General features: G+C 40.3%; 2 protein-coding genes across 3 annotated transcripts; one reads left to right on the top strand and one right to left on the bottom strand.

Annotated features, from left to right (window-relative positions):
* The first annotated feature begins 681 nt into the window (after window positions 1–681).
* LOC129719170 (general transcription factor 3C polypeptide 1) lies at window positions 682–21,142 on the top strand. Of its 2 annotated transcripts, XM_055670643.1 has the most exons (9): window positions 682–848; window positions 912–1,248; window positions 1,310–2,176; window positions 3,443–6,821; window positions 6,893–7,866; window positions 7,931–8,123; window positions 18,314–18,404; window positions 20,537–20,701; window positions 20,774–21,142. In XM_055670643.1, exons 1-8 carry the CDS (start codon window positions 770–772, stop codon window positions 20,698–20,700), a joined length of 6,084 nt encoding a protein of 2,027 aa, XP_055526618.1. In that variant the 5' UTR covers window positions 682–769; the 3' UTR covers window position 20,701; window positions 20,774–21,142. The 2 variants fall into 2 exon arrangements, with proteins under 2 accessions (XP_055526618.1, XP_055526629.1); XM_055670654.1 differs by lacking the exon at window positions 20,774–21,142 and having other exon boundaries at window positions 18,314–18,408; window positions 20,537–20,680.
* Window positions 20,759–22,138, bottom strand: LOC129719176 (TIP41-like protein). Its single transcript, XM_055670668.1, has 4 exons — window positions 21,972–22,138; window positions 21,742–21,911; window positions 21,150–21,549; window positions 20,759–21,092 (listed from the first exon to the last, which is right to left on the bottom strand). The coding sequence occupies exons 1-4, from the start codon at window positions 21,987–21,989 to the stop codon at window positions 20,817–20,819; spliced, it is 864 nt and encodes a 287-aa protein (XP_055526643.1). The 5' UTR covers window positions 21,990–22,138; the 3' UTR covers window positions 20,759–20,816.
* Between the last annotated feature and the right edge of the window lie 467 nt (window positions 22,139–22,605).

Here is a 22,605-nt window from a genome sequence, read left to right as displayed (position 1 = left end):
GAAAGAGAGCAAATACTTAACGACATACTAAAGCTAGCAGCACACTGGAGGGTATCCTTTCAGTGGATACCAAGCCATGTGGGTGAAAAAGGTAACGAAGTAGCAGATGCTCTGGCTAACATCGGGTTGGACAGAAAAAATTGCGAAGAAATAGAAAACATGATTTCATATAAGGATGCGTAGGTACTGGATTTTAAAAAATCGAAAACTGCTACAAGCAAATAAGTGGTATAAAGATTACGCGGTAGATAAAGGAAAAACCTTCTATAAAATTCAAAGTGAATTCTTAGAAAAACCATGGTTCACCAATCTGGAGCTTAACGAACAACAAGTTAGACAGCTGAATCGACTCATGGCTGGCCACGACTGGTCAAAATTCTGGTTATCAAAAATGAAATTGGTAGAGTGCCCGAATTGCGACCTATGCGGTGAAGTAGAGATCGCAGAACATCTAATTTTCAGATGCAAAAAATATGAGAGCATACGAAACAAGTACGAAGTTGCCAAAAAATACTCCAACCTAGTAGAATTATTTAAATCTAAACAACTAGAAGAATACAAAAAGATCTGTGCATTTATTAAAGAAACAAAGTTAGACATATGAAAAGCTGCAAAAATAGTTACGTGTTATACCAACGACCCACAAAAGTGATAACAGGGCATATAGTCGCTGCAACTGGCCCTCCACCATCGAGCTGACAGTGACGGCTTAGGCTCGAAAACAGAAGAAAGAAAGAAAGAGAGAGTTTTTTATTTTAATAAATGTACAATGCTTAGAAACGCTTCAATTTCATCGGTTCTCAATGAAGAAATATCTCTAGAAGGACTCGAAGGCACAACATTAGACAGTGAGTATTAACTTTATCTTGAAAAACCATTTGCCTTAAATCTTTACTTTCTCTCCTGAATAGCATTATGGAACCATCTTGCGATTCGTTTGAAAATAAAACTACCTTTGCCGCAGAAATTGCGCGATTCAGTCTGGTCATTAATAGTACAGAGCCGGGAAAACAACTTCTACGTTTTACCGGAGCCTCGCAAACCGTTCGTTTACTTTGACCGAATGCAGCATATTGATCCAGCGACGGGCGTCTTGAAAGAACCTAAAGAATACCCGGGTCATAGATTCAAATACAATCCCGTCGTTGAGGAGAATGGTGTACGCGGGTCATGCGAGTGCCACGCCACACGAACAGTGATATACAGGGAAGAGTTGAAGAGTATGACTCTATTTGAAGTAGAACAGAAGTATATCGTTTTCGCATTTATAAAGCGTACAGCGTTTATATCCTTTTGTTTTGAATTTCAGATGGCTATATCAATTTGTAATAGTTGCTTCCCAAAAAATGCGAGAATCGTTCATATTGGAGCCCAATTTTTCCTTCGAGCTGACTATTATTCAATTTTGCATGTTAGAGTGGATTGCGCGATCACGTTACAATGGTGAGACCTCTCAAGGAAAATATTCATTAGTCGAGTTAACGAAAGATTCCAGTATACTTTATTACAACCGAAAGTTTTTAACTGATTGTAAACTGATTATTCGGCAACCATTGTGTCAGCGAACTGGCGAAACTAGTATACAAGGAATGGTTTATCATTTGCCTCGATACTACAGTGAGATGAAACCTAAAACCTTGGTAATCACCGAGAAGGTTGTTAACATTCTAAAACAACGACCTGGATATATCGCAGATTATGATGAAATAAAACATATAGTTTTGGGACACGCCGAGGCTCGTAAGTGGTTTCGAGGAAATGAATTTATCAAATTTGTGAGAACTGATGAAACCGTACCATATCGAACAATCTATCCTGATGCGGAGCCGCGCGAGTGGACATTGAAAAATAAGAAAGGAGAGGAGAAACAAGTACGCATCATGCGCTTGATCGATCCTAACGCGGATGTGTACGATCTCTGGTACAAAGAAGAAGTTGCGGACGAGGATCAAAAGGATGGGATTTTAAATTCTCAAAAAGCATACATCGATATGCCAGTACTGCAACAAGCATACAATGTGATTGCCAAAACAGGTGAACTCGGTATTTCACAAACTGCGTTAGCCACAGAAATTGGAGTCGATAAACTGAACGCCAGGGCGGTAGTGAAAAATTTAATGCGCTTAAAGGCTATCGAAGGACACGCGATGGACGAAGGGCGTCAGCGAACAACGAAGTAAGTTCAATTTCTTGCAGAACCATATCTGTAGCAGTGAAGATATGATGTGGGTGTAAAAAGCTAATAGTATTTCAGTTTTTATTTTGTTCGGTATGGATCTTTTTAAGTTATAGTGTGTATTTTTTGGGCTCTTAAGCTAGATCAAAAATCATAAAACTGAATCACAGAAGGTTGAAAACACGACAAGCTGGGAATTGTTAGAGTAGAAAAAAAGAGTTAGTGCCTAAATGCTCAAATGCAAAATTTTATTCATCAAACTCTTCTGTTATTTCAATAAAATGAAATCGGGAATAGAACCCTCTGCACTTGCGCAGTAGTAGTGATATTCAGCTAAATATCAAGTTTTAACTTAACTATTCACTAACTTACTGCTGAATAATGTGCCACATTTTTAGCCACGAATTTGGGGCAAGCTTCATCTATTGATTACGTATTTGTAGTTTACAATCCGCTTCGTGATAGCTAGATTAAAAGCATTGAATGCAAACGCATTTTCCTTACACTTTTCACAGTACGCCACCCAGCCAAATTGAAACGCAGTTCTACGTCAAAATTGTATTTTATAAAGATTGGAATTGAATTAAACTGTATTAAAATGCACTTGGTACGATATAGCCGGGGCCGCATTTGGGTGTAAGGAAGTCCGGGACAGATATTTGGGGCCCTCTTCTTAAAACATTTAAAGGTAAAAAAATTGCAAATTGTAAAATGATTCACACTCCGCTGGAAGGTGACGAACAAAAAAGGTCTTCACTCTGCCTTCACCGGAATTTTTTCTGCAATGAACTGTTCCAATGATTTCATAATTTTATGAAAAAGTTGTCGATAAACGATTAAACGGATAAACGATTTCAAAATATGCTATTCTTTAGAAACCGGAAGTCGCCTTCTTGGAATTCAAAAAGCGTCTGGAGTTGATCTTATGCCCTTGGTCATCACCTCGGCTCCCGAAATACCCGTATTGGGCTATTCTACAGTCGAATGCACCTCAGAAACTAACACTAGCAATTTGATAAATGATAAAGGTAAATAATAACTTTTCAGGCCTCCTGGTATTATTAACTCCATTCTTGAAAAATTGGTGCTCGGTTCGGTTTAGTTGTACCCCACAACCAGCACCCCAGTAGTACTAGTTCACTTCGGCGGGTTTCACGTACCAAAAGATCGTGTGTTATAATTCACCTGTCATTGATTGCATCATTGATTCCTTTTGTCCTGGTATTTTATTATACTCGTTGGATCAATACATTCATCTCTTTCCAGATATTTTCTACCAGGCATATCGAAAGGAACAGTTACATTCGATCGAGAAGCAATTCAACTTATGAGCACTCATCTAAATGTGCTGGAACAACAGCAGCAGCAGCAACAACAACAACAACAGCAAGAACAACAACAATTGGAAACATCGTCTACTTCCGGTGTGAGTGCAATGAACAGTAGCAAAGCAGATAGTTCTTTCTCACAAACCGAGATTCCGGAGGACGAATCAGACGACAGAGAAAGCACGAATAACAGTTTGTTCTGGACTTCGACTAGACCGGAGTTACTAGATTCAATCGACGTTGAAATTACCATAAGTAACGAGGTTACATTCCTGAAAAAATCACAAGGAGGTATAGCGGCGATGATGAGTACCAAGCACATAAGTGCAAAAGTGCTCAGGCGATGTAACTATATGCTCGAGTTAGTTAAACAACACCAGGTCATTGAGCCGCGTGTGATTCAGAAGAAGATAAATCAAGACGAAAAAGCTGGAGGATCAAAGGCAGAAGCTTGCCACAAATCAGTGCTGCGTCTCTTGAGCCGATTGGCAGTTGATAAGTTTCTTAAAATAGCTAATGTGAAACTAACAAAAGAGGATAAGGTTTTGAATATTGCGTATGCATGTGATATGGCTGTTGAAAAGGATAATCCAGCACTGCAGGCGAAGATAGAAGCAGCTAAATCAAGATTGATAATGCAAACACCAACACCCCGGATCGCACAGAAGCAGATGCTAGATAATGAACCTCTAGCTACGGGATGCAGTTATGACGGTACACTAGCTAAGTGCTTAAGAATGAAACTGTTCCATGAATTTTTGTATTACGTGATTTACATTCATACACCTGAGAGTGAAGAGATTCCAGTGGAATCTTTAAGTGGTCTAGGTTTTGAGGATATTGGTGAAGGGTACGGAAAAGTTTACAGTCGTGATGAATGGAAAATTTTTATTCCGCCTTTGAGCATGCTTGAAAATCTTGGACCCGGCTGGGCTTTACTGACAGAAATCACAATTCGAATGCCACTTTCAATTTTTTGCAAGATTTGTACGTTCGGTTTCTATACGAAGGATCTTGACTATTATTTAGACCATCCAATACGGCGACACATGTTGATCAAGCAGCTCCCGAAGGTTATTCGCCAGCAGTTATTTAGACAGCGCAAATATATTTTCAACATTTTCGAACTGACCCAAAAGTTATGCTATGCCGGACTTTTGCAATTTGGACCACAAAGAATGAAAGATCGGGATCAAACGTATATTTATTTGAATCGAAACACTGCTCTGCTCGATACGCGAAGCTCAGCAATAGGGTACAACGAAATTGAGGACAAGGAATATCCCATCGTTGGGTTCACTTTTAACACATCGGAAGATTTAAGTAATTATTGGGAAACATTATACAAGATCGCAATGGAAACTCGTCTGAATCGGAGAAGTGTTGCAATTGGAAAAGAAATAGTAGTTCAGCAAATTTCACTCAAGCCAAATATGATAGAGGCATGCCAGCCACGTACTCCTGAGCAAGCATTCGAAATGGACACACAGAAGATTCCACCAGGCGACAATCTCGGAGCAGCGGGAATGGATACAGCCATGTTTATGCATTTGAAGGCAAACTGGAGTAAAGTTATGAACTACGTTCCTGCTGATTCCACACAGGCTGCTAAAGTTAAGCGATTAAAAACAATGAAAAAAATTGTTACAATGAATCGCGAAAAAAATGCTGCCGCCAGGGCGGGAACAAATCGCAAGTTGCTTATAACTGGCCCGAAAGACAAGAAGTTATGTTTAAAGGCCAAAATTACTGTCAAGCCGTTTGCATCGGCCTACCGCAAATATGGAGATAAAAGAAATGCAATCAAAGTGCGTCGAATTGAAGCTCCACGCACCTTTGGAAAGAAAAAGAGAAACATTTACGATGAAATTGATCGTAAAGCGCTGAAATTAATGAAAAAATTACGCGTAGATTGGAATCACCATGAAGATGCAGTGTTACTAGCATGTCGCATCGCTGCAAAATATCTGCATGATGGAGTTGCAATTTGCAATTCGGTTATCAACTCAGTTCTGTACCGAGACATTCTACACTGGTCGGATGAGAGATCCACAAACAAAACATCACGTGCCTGTCAACGAAGAATTAACTATATGGTCAAGCAAAAGCACGGAATTGCCACAACCATAAAAATGTGTGTGGAGGAAGCAAAACTAAATCCGTCAATTGAGCGCCGGTTTGGGGAGAATTTCTTAGTTCACCTTAAGACAATGTACACCTCTAATGAAGAATACAATATGGCACTTAAGGTACATTTCGTGGAACTCGTGTATTTACTAAGGACAACACTAACGAAATTGAACATTGAAAGTATTCGCACTACTTCCGGTACAAACGAACGGTTAATGATTCCAAGTACACTTTCCGAGTTCCAGTTTCGTTTCAATATACTGCAATCACACAATAAAAGCGAAACACTTAATTTTGCGACAAATCCAACAGAGATGGAGAAAATCATTATGTACAAACTGGCAGTACTAATACACAGCACTGTTACTAATCTTAAAGAAAAAAACACATTCAACCTTCAGTTATTCAACATTTACAAGAATTACTCAGAAAAACATTTGTCTCAGGCAATCAAAATGTTACGCGATATTAAAATGATATCATTATCTCGCAAAATCAAATCCTATCAAGGTGTGGACCCAAACGCTTTGCCATGTTGGGATAATCCTTACCACGTATCGGCCACTTATTTATATCAAATCTCCACGAAAATACCATTTGAAATGTTTAATTGTGTCTGTCAGCATTATCTCAAATTATTGGCTAATAGTAACTATGAAGAACCAATAACTTTCAACGATGGCGGAAAAGGGTTGATGCTACTAATAGCTGAACTAGTAACCATGGATATGGTTGAAATTGAGCTAGAAACACCGGCAGATTACGTTCGAATGGATCCAGAAATAAATAGTACTGATCCGGAACTTGTTTCTACCTCGCCAGGTGAACAGTATATAAGCTCTGCCGCAAATTCCACTTCAGAAATGAACATTCCTAAACCAAACTCAGCACAAAACACCAAGTCGATCAATGTTCGCTTCGACGCGAATTGCGACACATTTTTCAATTATGTGATGCATCCGATCGAAATGCTTACGAAAATTTCTACTGAATATTTACACTTTTACTGTTTGCTAAGTAATTGTCATGAACGGGCTCATCAACGGATATTTCAGATCGATGATACTCATAATATCTGTTCGTTACCAGACTGTATTTTGCAAGGAGCAGAACGCAATTTGATTCCAAAGTGTATAGCGATTGCACTAGCTCGGCGCGATGTAATCCATCGGATGAAAATGTCCAAGGTAGGTACTGAAAAGATGCAATGTGAAATTACTTGTTTCGTTATCATTTTCATTTTTTTCAATTGTTACAGGTATCCAGAATCGAACTTCGTCCGAAGCAAGTTAGCCACGAAGACAATATTATTCACTGCTTTACCAAAAGTATCCAGGAATACAGTAAAACACAAGCCAATTGGCAAGCACGTGATTTAGGGCGGATCACCAGTGGGCTGCATAATCCTGTAAACATGGTTAACCTGACTGATGAAATTATTCGGTTCGAGGACGTGCGTGACTTCAATTGGTTAGATCGCTACGAAATTACGCAAATAGAAGACGCTGGCTGTTCCGCGGACATTGATAATGATAACAATGATTCTGCATTCGGGCGAGATCAACAGTCTCGTGAAGATCTGAGGGCCCACAAACTTCACAATTTGTACTTGGTAAATTATTTAAAAATAAATCTGCGGTTAACCTACCCGAGTTGGAATCAGCTACAGCACCGTGTTCAATTTGGTGATTTTGTCATTCCAAGATGTTTCCTGCCGCTAGGATTTGACACACGTCACGATGTTTTGAACAAAATCACAAGCGATGCTCTATGGCCTGCACAGAAAGATTTACAGCCTTTGCTAGAACAAGCTAGTCCCCTTATACATAGTAATTCACGTCTCTCAGAATTGGCATCCTTCATCGAAGCGAAAAAAATAACCGGGGCGACAGTTCCAGAACTAACGGAACGCTTTAGTCATCGTTCCGAAATGATCGAAGACTTGAAAACACTGCTGAATTTTAAATTTCTGCTTCGCACTGGTTACCGACATGTCACTTATGTTCACTGGCAGTATGTGCAACCCTGGCTTGTACAGACCAGTTGTGTGATTCAGCAAAGTACCAAGTCAATTGTTAAACAAGAGCCACAAACCTCTAACCTAAAACGGCAAATGGATCGAAGCTCCATCTCTGATAACGAAGACGACGAAACGGACGATGAACCGCCACGCAAATCACGCCGGTTTGAAATGGCTCGACAGATCGAACTTGCTGAACAAAAGGCGAAAAAGTAATAACTCTTTTTCCATTTTTTTTTCTACTCTAACAAATAACGAGTTTACTGTTACTTCTAGTAAACCATTCAAAAGTCTGCTGCTGTCGATGACTCCGTGGATTAAGGTGAATGGAGGTGTCAACCGGAGATTACTGTACCGGTGGCTTACTACGCTACTACTGTACTGCATGTCCCATCCGGGTGTCTTAGTGAGCGCGATCCACGCTCGTTTCAATCTGATGGCACCGGTTCATATAAACTATCTGCTGGAGGTGAGTAGGACTACTGTTTGTAGTGATCGTTTACACTGTATATTGAGGTTGATACGCGGTATGCGGTCTGCTTCAAAAGTAATATGCATTGGATTGGGGAAAAAGAAATGTCGTACTTTGTCAATACTGCCGCTCTTCACATATCCGTCCCATATCGATTTTTGATGATTTTTTTTCGTGGGAATCTGTTTAAAATCATCTATTAAAAAAATGATAAAATAGTAAACTTTGTTCGTCAAACATGGAAAATCAAAATATTCGTATAACAGTCACGTTCATTTTATTGATCGTGGGGGGGCTAACTGATGTCCTAAAGTGTCTTTTCATGAACCATACTATGCAATGGAAATGCTTATTATTCTGAATCAAACTTTAATCATACTCTTTTTACACAATAAATTTAATAATTTACTTGCAAGTCGCCAAAGATAACTAGAACAAGATACCTAGCTTACATATTTTTCATACATTTTGTACACGACCGATTTCCGACGGTTAGTGCCTGCTGTTCAAGCTTAGCGCTTTAGATAACATGCAGATTAATGATATTGTCATTTTTTGCACTCAATGCTATTGCCATATTTGATTGTATAACAATTCCCCGAAAACCATTATCCCGAAAGATATTTCACCGAATGTACCGATTTCCCGAAGATCATTTCCCCGGAAGATTTTTTCCCGAATGTACCAATTCCCCGAAAATTATTTTCCCGAATGTAACACTTCCTCGAAAAATATTTCCCCGAATGTAACACTTCCCCGAAAAACGATTCCCCGAATGTAACATTTCCCCGAAAAATGATGTATCATTATCCGAATGTATCATTTTCCCAGAGGATGTTTCTCATACACACTTAATTTATCTCGGCAAACTTCCCAACAGCTGATTGAGCTCGGCGAAGTTTTTAACGAATGTCAGCAATATATTTCGAAGAACATTCAGCAAATATATCGATTTACCGTAAACCAGCAAGTATTGACGTTTCGTTTGCCGAATTCTGCCGAGAACTTGTAGAACATTTCGCTGAGTTTATCAGCTGTTGAGTTCTCGGCAATAAAATCTAAGTGTGTATGACGTCGTACACAAATTACGTAACGCATGAAGGGGGGGGAGAGGGGGGTTGAGTCTGCATTACTTATTGTTACGTAGGGGGAGGGGGGTAGTAAAAACAGTTACGTAATTGTGATGTTTGCTCGAAATTCAAAATTTCAGAGGGGGGTCAGCCTGATCAGCGCTACGTAATTTCAGATGGGGGGGTCATGTCGAACGTTACCTATCGTTTCATAGGGGGAGAAGGGGGTCTGATTCTAGATTTTTAGCGTTACGTAATTTGTGTACGACGCCTATGTACTATTTTTCCGGAAAACACAACAGAAACGTTCTACTGTAATTTATGTTTTCCTTCTGTAAGGTTTGTAAACTAAGTTTGATGGAAATGATTTTAAGCCGCAGAACGGTCAAAACATGCTTAGTCTGTTACCCGATTTAACGACGGCCCAAACAACTCGCAAGTCTATCTACACACTTGACTAAAAAACAATGCAAAATTTAGTTAAAGGACTACCGTACAAAACGCACCAGCGGATTACGAGCGCCTATACTATTGCTTTTGGTAAATATGCTGCATATTTTGATACGAAAACTGAAGAAAGATGGGTGAAGTTTCTGATATTTATTTAAAAAAATGAGACATCGCGATTTTTAGTGATCCGTTTCACGAATTCTGACCCTATTGTCATCTTCCGGTCTATGAGAACTTTCAATAGCTTAATTTCTGCATTAAATAAGTTTACAGTAAAACTTACATATGATGCAACACACTCGTGGCCTTTGGCCAACTCGATTGCCCGGGGTGAATGCTGTCCTTACTCACTACCGCTCGTTCGGACGTAAACTGATGTCTCTCATACTCTCATACTCATAAATTAACTCTGGGGAGGGGACGCGCGACCTTCGCTGCGCGGTTTTGTCATGAATTAATTCGTTAACATTTGTTGTATGGTTTTGGTTGGGTAGATGGTCACGCGGTGCTCTCGCATCGATAGAATCGCGCAAATGTCTTATATACCAAAGTCGCTTTTTACGCGGGGAATACGTGCCGCGTCAAAAGAACCCGCGTGAAAAATGCGAAGAAAACCGCGTAAAATCCGGAATACGCGTAAAAATAGCCGCGTAAAAAAACCTGCCTCACGGTATATGACAAAGAAAATGACGGTAAATCGTATAAAATGGCTAGTGTCACAGGTTATATGATACATATACTGCCGTTCCAAGCATAGTTGTCCCATGTTCTACAGAAACCTTATGCACGCTGGGACAATTATGCTTGGAACGGCAGTATAGCATGTCAGATGTAAGATGTCACGTGTTACATTACATGTAACATAAGATATTACATATTACATAATATTTTACATGTTACATTTCTCGTGTTACATTACGTGTAACATGTTACATATCATGTGTGACATGTACAAAACAAGTGGCATGTTCCTTATCACATGTAATATGCTACATGTTACGTGTTACATGATAGTATTACATCGATTTATGTACATAGACCACCCTGTTCCGAAACAAAACGGCCATTCTGTTTCGGACGAATTTTTAACACGGAATAAATCAGCTTTAAAATTCGATTTTCCGAAATTTTCTTAATCTCCCAACTTGAGTTTCTTAAGTAGATGCGGTTTATGCAAAAAACTCATTTTCTAAAAAAATGGTCTTTAGACCACTCTGTTCCGCAACGGCTCATATCAACAGTGCATAAATTAGTTTGACTTTTGCTCACGCGCAGCGACAATCATGTCCGATGAATTCTGCATGATTCAGGTATCATGTTCTAGTCATCTTTGATGTCGCGCTATTTGCATATTACTTACTCATTTTATCATATATGTTTCATTCCGCGTCGAACACTCGACAGAAACGGACGTGCAAAGTGGTCGTTCTATTACAATCCGGTCCGTGTGTACGAATAGCCAAACAAAAGAGTGTATTATTCTTTCGAGTTCAAGGCCATCAGTTGACAGTCGAGTCCGTGTCGCTGTGCTGAGTGATCTCACACCCGGCTCACTGCTGGTGGCTGTATTGGTGCTGCTGTACTGGTGCTGCTGGCTGCTTTGGGTGCAGCTTCGAACGATCGGACAACCACTGCTGGAAGGAAGAAGTAAATAGGTACGTGTTCTTGTCGGCGCTAGTGCGCTACATTTAGCGCGATGGATATAGATCCCTCGCCTCCCGTGCCACCATCCCCGAACCCCCCTGACCCTGACCCTTCTGTTACCCCCTCCCCTGTTCATTCTCCAGTCCCCCCTCGCCCCAGGCTTCACCCGGACGGATCTCAACAGGGCAGCTATACTGTTTATTTTCGTCCAAAGGCAGGAGTGAATTCAAAGCAATTAAACATACTGCAAATTTCTAAAGACCTGACGAAGGGGTACAAGGCCGTGACCGAAATTTCCAAGGTCCGACCTAACAAGCTCCGTGTCGTGGTCAGTGATCTGGCACAGGCCAATGCTATCGCTTGCTCTGAGCTCTTCACACGCGAGTATCGCGTTTACATACCCGCACGAGACGTGGAGATCGACGGTGTCATAACCGATTCGAGTCTGTCTGTCGAGTGTATCCTAAAAAGCGCAACCGGTTGCTTCAAAAATACCGAAACACAGGCGAAGATTTTGGATTGTAAGCAATTGCGGTCCATGTCTCTCGTCTGCGGTAAAAAAGTTTACACTCCGTCAGACTCGTTTCGCGTTACGTTTGCCGGATCTGCACTCCCTAGCCACGTCTCGATCGACCGGGTTCGTCTGCCTGTGCGATTGTATGTACCCCGTGTTATGAATTGCACCAATTGCAAGCAGTTAGGCCACACAGCCGCCTACTGCTGCAATAAGGCACGATGTAGCAAGTGTGGGGAGACTCATGCGGAAGATTCTTGCAGTGTTAATGCTGAAAAATGTATTCACTGTGGGGAAAACCAGCATGAGCTGTCCACATGCCCGGTGTACATGCAGCGCAGAGATAAAATCAAGCGGTCACTTAAGGAGCGTTCAAAGCGTTCTTACGCTGAGATGCTGAAGAAGACCGTGACCACTTCTACCATAACATCGAACCTCTTTGATCTGTTGCCCTCTGATGAAACCGATTCTGACGATTCATCAGCGGGAACATCTTATGCCAATCCTGGGGAGTCTAGGGAGAGGAAAAATGTTTCTTCTCCTAAACTTCCCCGTAAAGGTCCTAAGATTTCCCAAAGTGTAATGAAAAGTACGAACAAACCAAACAGTGCTGCGGAAAAACCGAAGCAAACTCCTCCTGGGCTTGCAAATTTAAAGTCCCAGAAGGAGTTCCCAGCACTGCCAGGAACATCTAAAACCCCAGTTGTTCCTTTTGCACATCCAGTTGATGAAACAAACTCTGGATTAGTGAAATTTTCTGACATTGTGGACTGGATTTTTGAAAATTTCAATGTACCCGATCCAATTAAAATTTTTCTTACAGCATTCCTCCCAACAGTTAGATCATTTTTGAAGCAGTTGACTGCCCAAGGCCCCTCCTTGCAGCGATTGTATCCTTCGATGCCTAATTCAACTGCGTATATGAAGGATTCTATCTCTGTCTTACAGTGGAATTGTAGAAGTATTTTACCAAAAATTGATTCGTTTAAAGTTTTGTTAAATAAAAACAAATGCGATGCATTTTCCCTTTGTGAAACTTGGCTTACTTCAAATATTGATCTCAACTTCCATGATTTTAATATTATTCGCCTTGATCGGGACACCCCATATGGAGGAGTACTTTTAGGGATTAAAAAGTGCTATTCTTTCTATCGTATTAACCTCCCCTCGATTCCAGGCATCGAAGTTGTCGCATGTCAAATGACAATACAAGGTAAAGAGCTTTGTATTGCCTCAATATATATTCCTCCCAGAGCACAGGTTGGGCAACGGCTGCTCTTTGATTTAATAGAACTTCTTCCCTCGCCACGTTTGATTTTGGGAGACTTCAACTCTCATGGTGTGGCTTGGGGCTCCCCTTACAATGATAACCGCTCCTCTTTAATCTATAACCTTTGCGATGACTTCGACATGACTATTTTAAACAACGGTGAAATGACACGAATCCCGAAACCTCCAGCGCGCCCAAGCGCTTTGGATCTATCCTTATGTTCGACGTCGCTACGGTTGGATTGCACATGGAAGGTAATCCTCGATCCTCACGGTAGCGACCATTTGCCTATTCTTATTTCAATTAATAACGGGTCAACTCGCATGCGACCAATTGACATTCCGTATGACCTCACACGGAATGTCGATTGGAAGTTATACGAGGAAATGATTTCAAAAGCGGTCGAGTCGATTCAACATCATCCACCACTTGAAGAATACAATCTCCTCGCGGGCTTGATTCTCGACGCCGCGTTGCAAGCCCAAACGAAGAAATATCCCGGCGTAACGATCAAAGAACGGCCTCCCACTCCGTGGTGGGACCAAGAGTGCTCCGATGTCTACACGCAAAGATCCGACGCGTTTTTGGCCTATAGGAAGAAAGGTATACCTGGCGACTATATACGGTATTCGGAGCTTAATACCAAGCTTAAAAGCTTGGCTAAAGCAAAGAAACGCGGATATTGGCGTCGGTTCGTGAACGAGACGTCGAGGGAGACATCGATGAGCACTCTTTGGAACACAGCCCGAAGAATGCGGAATCGCGTAACGGTCAACGAAAGCGAGGAGTCTTCAAGTCGGTGGATATTTGATTTTGCCAGGAAAGTATGTCCGGACTCTGTTCCTGAGCAAAACATTGTTCGCGATGCGTCTCCGGGCCACGACGCGATAGAATCACCTTTTACGATGGCAGAATTTTCAGTTGCCCTCCTGTCCTGTAACAATAACGCGCCTGGGTTAGATAGAATCAAATTCAACTTGTTGAAGAATCTACCCGGCAATGCCAAGAGGCGCTTGTTGAACTTGTTCAATAAGTTCTTGGAGCAAAACATTGTACCGCAGGATTGGAGGCAAGTGAAGGTGATCGCCATCCAAAAACCAGGGAAACCAGCTTCTGATCACAACTCTTATAGGCCGATTGCAATGCTATCCTGTATCCGGAAATTGATGGAAAAAATGATACTCCGTCGTTTAGACCATTGGGTCGAATCAAATGGTCTACTATCAGATACTCAATTTGGCTTCCGCCGTGCCAAAGGGACGAATGATTGTCTTGCGTTGCTTTCAACAGATATTCAGCTGGCGTATGCTCGCAAAGAACAAATGGCGTCTGCGTTCTTGGACATTAAGGGGGCTTTTGACTCCGTTTCTATTGACATTCTTTCGGGTAAACTTCACCGACAAGGATTTTCTCCAATTTTGAACAATTTTTTGCACAATTTGTTGTCCGAAAAGCACATGCATTTTACGCACGGCGATTTGGCAACTTTTCGCATTAGCTACATGGGTCTTCCCAAGGGCTCATGTTTAAGCCCCCTTCTTTACAACTTTTATGTAAATGACATCGACGAATGTCTGGCAAATTCATGCACGATAAGACAACTTGCAGACGACAGTGTAATCTCTGTTACAGGAGCCAAAGCTGCCGATTTGCAAGGACCATTGCAAGATACCTTGGACAATTTGTCTGCTTGGGCTTTACAGCTAGGTATCGAATTCTCTCCGGAGAAGACTGAGATAGTAGTTTTTTCTAGGAAGCATGAACCTGCTCAGCTTCAAACACAATTAATGGGTAAAACGATTTCTCAGGTTTTGGTACACAAATATCTTGGTGTCTGGTTCGACTCTAAAGGCACCTGGGGTTGTCACGTGAGGTATCTGATGAAAAAATGTCAACGAGGAGTGAATTTTCTTCGTACAATAACCGGACAATGGTGGGGAGCCCACCCAGGAGACCTTATAAGGCTTTACCAAACAACGATACTGTCTGTTATTGAGTACGGGTGTTTCTGCTTCCGCTCCGCAGCAAACACACATTTAATCAAACTGGAGCGAATACAATATCGTTGTTTGCGTATCGCCTTAGGTTGCACGCAGTCGACCCATACGATGAGTTTGGAGGTCTTAGCTGGAGTACTACCATTGAAAAACCGCTTCTGGAGCCTGTCTTCTCGTATTCTTATCAAATGTGAGGTCTTGAACCGTCCCGTGATTGAAAATTTTGAAAGGTTTATCGAACTTAATTCTCAAACCCGTTTTATGACATTGTATTTCCATCACATGTCCCAAAATATTAACCCTTCTTCGAATATTCCAAATCGTGTCGACTTATCAAATACTTCTGATTCTACTGTGTTTTTCGATACATCCATGATAGAAGAAACTCGTGGAATCCCGGATCATTTACGCGTGCAGCAGATCCCTAAAATTTTTTCCAATGAATATCGAAACATCAACTGCGACAATATGTACTACACTGACGGATCACTTCTTGATGGGTCCACTGGCTTCGGTATCTTCAATAACAATTTAACCGTCTCCCATAAGCTCGATAATTCTGCTTCTGTTTACGTCGCAGAATTAGCTGCAATTCAGTACACCCTAGGGATTATCGAAAAAATGCCCACGGACCATTATTTCATCTTCACGGACAGTCTCAGTTCCATTGAGGCTCTCCGATCGATGAAAGATGTTAAGCACTCTCCGTATTTCCTGGGGAAAATACGGGAACATCTGAGTGCTTTATCCGAAAAATCTACTCAGATTACCTTAGCGTGGGTCCCTTCTCACTGCTCGATACCGGGTAATGAGAAAGCGGACTCTTTGGCTAAGGTGGGCGCAACAAACGGTGATATTTATGAAAGACCAATTGCCTTTAATGAATTTTTCGCATTTGTACGTCAGAATACGATCATCAGTTGGCAAAATTCTTGGACCAAGGGGGAACTGGGAAGGTGGTTACATTCCATAATCCCCAAGGTATCGACGAACCCGTGGTTCAAGGGGTTGGATGTAGGTCGGGATTTCATTTGCGTGATGTCCCGGCTTATGTCCAATCACTATAGATTTGACGCGCATCTCCGTCGTGTAGGGCTCGGGGAGAGTGGTATCTGTGCCTGTGGTGAAGGTTATCACGACATAGAGCACGTTGTTTGGTCATGCCCTGTACACCGTGACGCCAGGTCTAGATTAATAGCTTCCCTGCAGGCCGAAGGTAGGCAGCCGGCTGTTCCTGTTCGTGATGTCTTGGCGAGCCGTGACCTATCCTACATGTCCCTTATATACGTTTTCCTGAAATCCATCCACGCCCCAGTTTAGTCCTATCCCCTTCCGCCTACATCCAACCAAACGACATAGTTTCAACTATAGTTGATGAATTGTAATTAAAGTTTAGATGTCTGGTGATACAATATAACATTAAACATATCTTGTGTTATACTTATCGCGTCGGGTCATACTATACGGCTATTTAGAGACGACAATCTGTGCTACAAGTGACGTTTTGACAGTGTCGTGATCATACGTTTCAGTCTTGAGTTATAGCGCGCCAAAGATGGAGTCCACCAAGCAAGAAATTTGTCATGTTTTACGTTTCATGTTTTACGTTTTCACTACCTAAGAGGTAAAAATGCAACGAAGGCGGCCAAATTCGTGAAGTTAATGGGCCCGATACTGTAACGATTCGCACAGCACAGCGTTGGTTTGATCGATTTCGTTCTGGTGTAGTGGGCAGTGGCTGTCGAAGATACACCCCGTACTGGTTACAGTCCCTATATATACAGTCTGGCGGAGTGAATTCGGGAACCAATTTAAACTGTTATAACGGGAACCCGTCAATGGAAATTCAATACGACTGGTTTCTGTTATAACAGTTTAAATTGGTTCCCGAATCCACTCCTTGCATTTGCAGAAGATTGGATTCCAAAAAAAACTCTTAGACCGAATCGACGCCTGCGATACACTGCTGAAATGGAACGAACTCGACCCATTTCTGAAGCGGATGGTGACTGGTGATGAAAAGTGGATCACGTACGACAACCTCAAGCGGAAAAAATCGTGGTCGAAGTGCGGTGAACCGGCCCAAACCATCGCCAAGCCCGGATTGACGGCCAGTAAGGTTTTGCTGTGTGTTAGATGGGGTTGGGAGGGAATCATCCACTATGAGCTGCTTAACTATGGCTAGACCCTCAATTCGGTTCTCTATTGTGAGCAGCGCCCAGAATTGGTCAATAAGAATGGTGTTGTTTTCCACCAGGACAACGCTCGGCCTCACACATCTTTGATGACCGCCAGAAGCTACGGGAGCTCGGACGGGATGTCCTATCGCACCCACCGTATAGTCCGGACCTGGCACCGAATGATTAGCATATCTTACGGTCCATGCAAAACGCTCTTGGTGATACTAAGTTGGCCTCAAAAGAGGCTTGCAAAAACTGGCTGTCTGAGTTTTTTGGCAAATAAGGAGGGGGGATTATGAAGGGGGAATAATGAAGTTGCCTTCTAAATGGCAACAAGTTTGCAAACAAAATAGCGCATATTTGACTTAAATCGGATAATTCTAGGTATGTTAAATAAAGCGTCAAATTTCGATCAGGAATACGACATTGCTTTTTTCCCAAAGAAGTAACTAAAACTAAGATTTGAGCATGTCATTTGTTCACAAAAAAGTACCTACCTTATTTAATGAGTTGACGCAATTCGAAACTTATATAAATAAGATTCCAATAGCCAAGCTAAGTAGATGTCTCTAATCATCTTGAATGTATGACGCAAAAATGTGTTGCGTGAATGAGAGATTAGTTCTTCGTCGGGATGAATGATTGTGGAAAAAACTGCCTCTATGTTTAACACATATGATTCAGTACTATGACTCGTAAATTACACGTTTTTCACGCGAATTCCGGAATATTTGGGGTGGGGTACAGGAAAAGTATTTTTTTCGCGGTATGTTTCGTTTAGATTGTTCATTTCCAAGTTGTTCATTAGGACAATAAGCAAATATTCACTTATTTGAATTGTGATTCGAAGGTGAAATTACACTACTCTTGAGCCTTTTTCACAAGTATTTAAATTTTTTTCAAGCTAAGTTTTTTTTCACGGATATCAGAATTTACGCGGTTTCTTACGCTTATTTAGGCATTTACGCGGAATAATTTGAAAATAACAACCTAGCATGGCGTATATGTTTTTTCAATAACCACGTCAGTGAAATAATTGTATTTTTATTATTTGTGTTACAGATACTACAAGAATATACTTGTCTCAAAATATCTTCAATAAAAATATGGCAACGAAAGACATTATTTTCTATGTATCGTCCTGTAGAAATCCGTAAGTATGTAAAAGATGTTCTAATTTGTAATACAACATAAATACTCATTTTGATTCAATTATCATACACACAACACAACGATACCATTTTTCATAAATAATATGAATCGTGCATAATATTCTAATAGTGTATAAAACCATGAGCGGGGGCCTAGTGTGGTTGGTAACGTCTCCGCCAACCACGCTCGACGCCTGGGTTCGTATCCCACCGCCGACATAGGTGTCGATGGTTGTGAGGTGGCGTGATCCACTCACAACCAACCCAACTGGTCTAGATTAAATCCTAGCCGACACCGGGAGATTTTCTGAGGCGAAAAATCTCTGGGATCACGCCTCCCATCGCATGAGGAAGTAAAGCCGTTGGCGCCGGTCCGTTAATAAACGGGTCGTGAGTTAGGGTCCTGGGTGTGGAGTCGCCTCCCTGGGCGTCGGTGATTGGCCACAACAGTGGCGGAACTAGACCGACGGAAAATAAGCGAGAAAAAAAAACACAATAAGGTACAAAGTGGTACGATGAACCACCGATTTTTATTTTCATTGTCAAGGGTAAAGTTTATTGAGGCAGCAGAACAAAAAATAAAGAATCGGGATGAAACATTTCCATAGAAAATCGTTACAGTCATACCTCGATATAAGGCAACTTTATTTTTATTTTCGTTACGTTATATCGAGTTACGTTACATCGAAGCAAAAAAAAATTTTTTTTTAATTTATGCAAGAATGTTAATGGTTACTCAAATATGCGCGAAAACCCATTTTCCATCACCTATCAGTATTTTTAAACCTCGCTTATGCCCATTTAGAAATATTCTCAGAAACGAAAAAATTTTTTTTTTCAATTGATACACAGGTTACTCAAAGATGCGTGAAAACCTGTTTCCCATCACCTATCAGTAATTTCAAACCATTCTTATGCCCATTAAGGAGAATTTTCAACAAGCAAAAAAAAATTTTTTAATTTATGCAAGACTGTTGGCGGTTACTCAAAGATGCGCGAAAACCTATTTCCCATCACCTATCAGTATTTTTTAACCTTTCTTATGCGAGAAAATTTCAACAAGCAAAAAAATATTTTTTTTTTCTAATTGATGCAAGACTGTGAATTGTTACTGAAGGATGCGTGAAAACCTATTTCTATCACCTATTAGTATTTTTAAACTTTTCTTATGCCCATTTAGGACAATTTTCCCATTAGTTTCATTAATTTTAAAACTTACTACAAACATTTTTTTGAAGCAATTTATACCCCAAAAACAGTTGCTGTATCATTTATTTTCAATTTCAATACATTTTCAAAGTTACGTTATATCGAGGTAAAAGTTACGTTATATCGAGGTTGCCTTATATCGAGGTATGACTGTAATGCATTTTGCCGGTCGGAACCACTTCAACTCCAAACATTAGTACACCTTTTAACATAGAATAAAAATGCATAACATAAGAGACTTTTTTCAACTTTGTTTTATTTTACTTTTTGGCAAATTATTTGTGCACTGTAAAATACATAATTTGCCAAACTTTGTTTTGGAGAAGTGAAAATTTAGTTTATCTTATTATGCTAGGTAATGTCATAACAGTCTTGTATTCCGTTACTTTTTTATCTAGTTCATGTTAATGTAGGTTTTACGTTTAAAAAAAATCTAATTTTATCAAAACATCAAATCGACACTTAATTTTTGTGTAATACCAATACTTTTTTTTTTGCACAAAACAAATGTTTTGTCATTACAAATAAGACTCTCATTGCAAAATTTCATTGCAAAAAAATTATGTAAATAAATTATAAAATAAATTATAATACATAAACAGTTCGAGCAGGTAGGACTCTTATGTTATCATCAACAGTAAAGTTAGTAATAGTTGCAATTCACTATGAAATATACTTAGCAACTCGCAAAAACACCAAAATTTTCACAATAAAACAACTTGGAAAAGTGAATAAAATAATGGGCCCTATTACAGAAAACGAGTAGACTCGATGCGACCATGTATTCCAAATGAGACAAGTTACTCGTTGAAGCTTTTGTAATACGGCCCAATGCCCAATACTTTCTTGTTACAATAGCAATCCTATTTTTAATAAAATGCTATCTTTAAACATACCTTTTTTAAATGGATATGTTGCTTTACAGAAAACGCTAATGAACTTGACCGCGATGATATGTGTTTCGTTGAAACTACTGCCAATGCGCTAGCTACCCTAACCACTTTAATTGGAGACTACACCAAGGATCAGGAAGATTTTTTATCACCATACAAATCTAGCGAAACTCAGGAGGAGTATGCAGACTACTAAGGTTCGATTTTTATGGATATGACATTCGGAATCAATATTCAAGATACAATGTGTTGCCTTTTATACTTTTCAGTCCAAATAATTCAGTAGACTCACATAAAACCCAGAGGTAACGTTTATTCTGGATGACAATCCTCATCGGGAAGAACCGTTAGTTTTTCGGTCCGTTTCGAAATAACGGGCAAGTGTTCAGCTATTTCATTAGGACTAATAAATAGGGCGGGTGGAACATGTTTTAGCTGGTCTACCTTAGCTTCGCGGTGAGTATATTCTCTCAATATATAGTCGTTACCTTTCTCATAATGAAAGCGGGTATCGTTGATGCGAATAAGTACATGATCAACACGAAGGAAGAAGCGTTGGAGGATATAGAATCCTGATGGCATGACTCGCTGCGAAAAGAAACTTGTTAAAAAAAATAGTTACTTTACACAAAACTTAATACCCACCACTTTAACCGACAGCACCGAAATCCCGTGATCATGCAGTTCATCCTCAAAAAGTGTTAAATCATGATAAAAGTGAATTGGTTCTCTTCTCATCAGTTTAAACATATCAATCTTCTGATCGGTTTCTTCAACTCGAAAATGATCGTTAACTGTTCCCGTGTATTCTGTGGTAAAAGACCAGTCAAAGGGCTTGACCTTTTCTTGAGTATCCGCAGCTTCTCTGCTACCCTTCCACTCGTCTGAGCATGCAACCTTTAGGTCTAACTTCTCATTCCGAACCAATTTCAAAGCGTCCATTGGTTTGAACTCTAGACGAGCTCCAGTTTTATGACTTACCACGAGAATATTCTTGTGAAACACCATGTCCGGCAGATGGGGCAGTTCTAGCGCAAAATTGTAACTATAAAACATTCAATTACTTTCGGCATATTTATCGTGCCCTTGTTAAATATTTCATATCGTTAAATCAATCCAAACAAAATTGAGTGATTCTGTTGCTCATTTCATTTCGCTGACATACTCAATTTCATATTCGATCGAAAACCGATGCTTATATTCAAGAATAGGACTGATCCAAAAATGTCAAACTTACACGCAAAGCTCACAGCAGATTGATTCACCTGGTACGCATCTATTATCGTTAGTGCACACGCTTTTAAGAATATGTGACTTAGTGTACGAAATAGTCCAATCGTCAAACGAGTGACTTTCGCTATCCAAGGGTAGCCGGATTGGACCGTCAGCGGTTTCTTCAGTTTGTATCTATTTGAAAATAGAGCTGATGATATAAGGCTAATTTAAATGAAAATGTAGATAACTTACAATCTGTTTCATTTCCATCGAAGCAAACTGTATTCTTGAATTTCACCTTGATTTGGATACGAGAATTTGATCAATTTTGTATGTAAAATTTGTTGTGTTTCAGCTTTTCAAAAATGTTATGAATAGAACTACCAATCAGAGATGCCAGATGTTTTTGTAGGGATGTGCGATACTTTATCGATGCCGCGGGTATCGATACTTTTCTTTAGATATATTGAGTATTTGGCATCGATGCTTCAGCAAGCAATATTATCGGATATCGATATATTTTCATTCGATACTCGAAAAATCACAGGAAGGTTGTATGCAAAGCCACGACCGCAAGGTTGAAGTAGAATACTTTTATGAAAAAGATAACCCGGCTGCTTGCGTGTTAGTCATTTTTTCTAGTAAATAAACGTTGACCGTTCATTAGCAGTATTGTAATTTCTCTTTATTTGATATTTTGAATGAAGTTTATTTAGTTTTGCGCAAATGAGAAGTTGAAGTGCTGCCGAATTGTATGCACATTTAATACGACATTATTGAACGGGAACGGAATGATGGCGCTATGCGATTCGCCTTACCGTGGTGAAATGTACAGCTCTTTTTACAACGAAAGCAATCGTATAACGACCAATCAGAGGTCGAATTT

The sequence above is a fragment of the Wyeomyia smithii genome, chromosome 1 (assembly GCF_029784165.1).
Source record: "Wyeomyia smithii strain HCP4-BCI-WySm-NY-G18 chromosome 1, ASM2978416v1, whole genome shotgun sequence".
NCBI lineage: Eukaryota > Metazoa > Arthropoda > Insecta > Diptera > Culicidae > Wyeomyia > Wyeomyia smithii.
The sequence above is the reverse complement of the archived record's forward strand: the minus strand, read 5'-3'. Positions and strand labels throughout refer to the sequence as shown.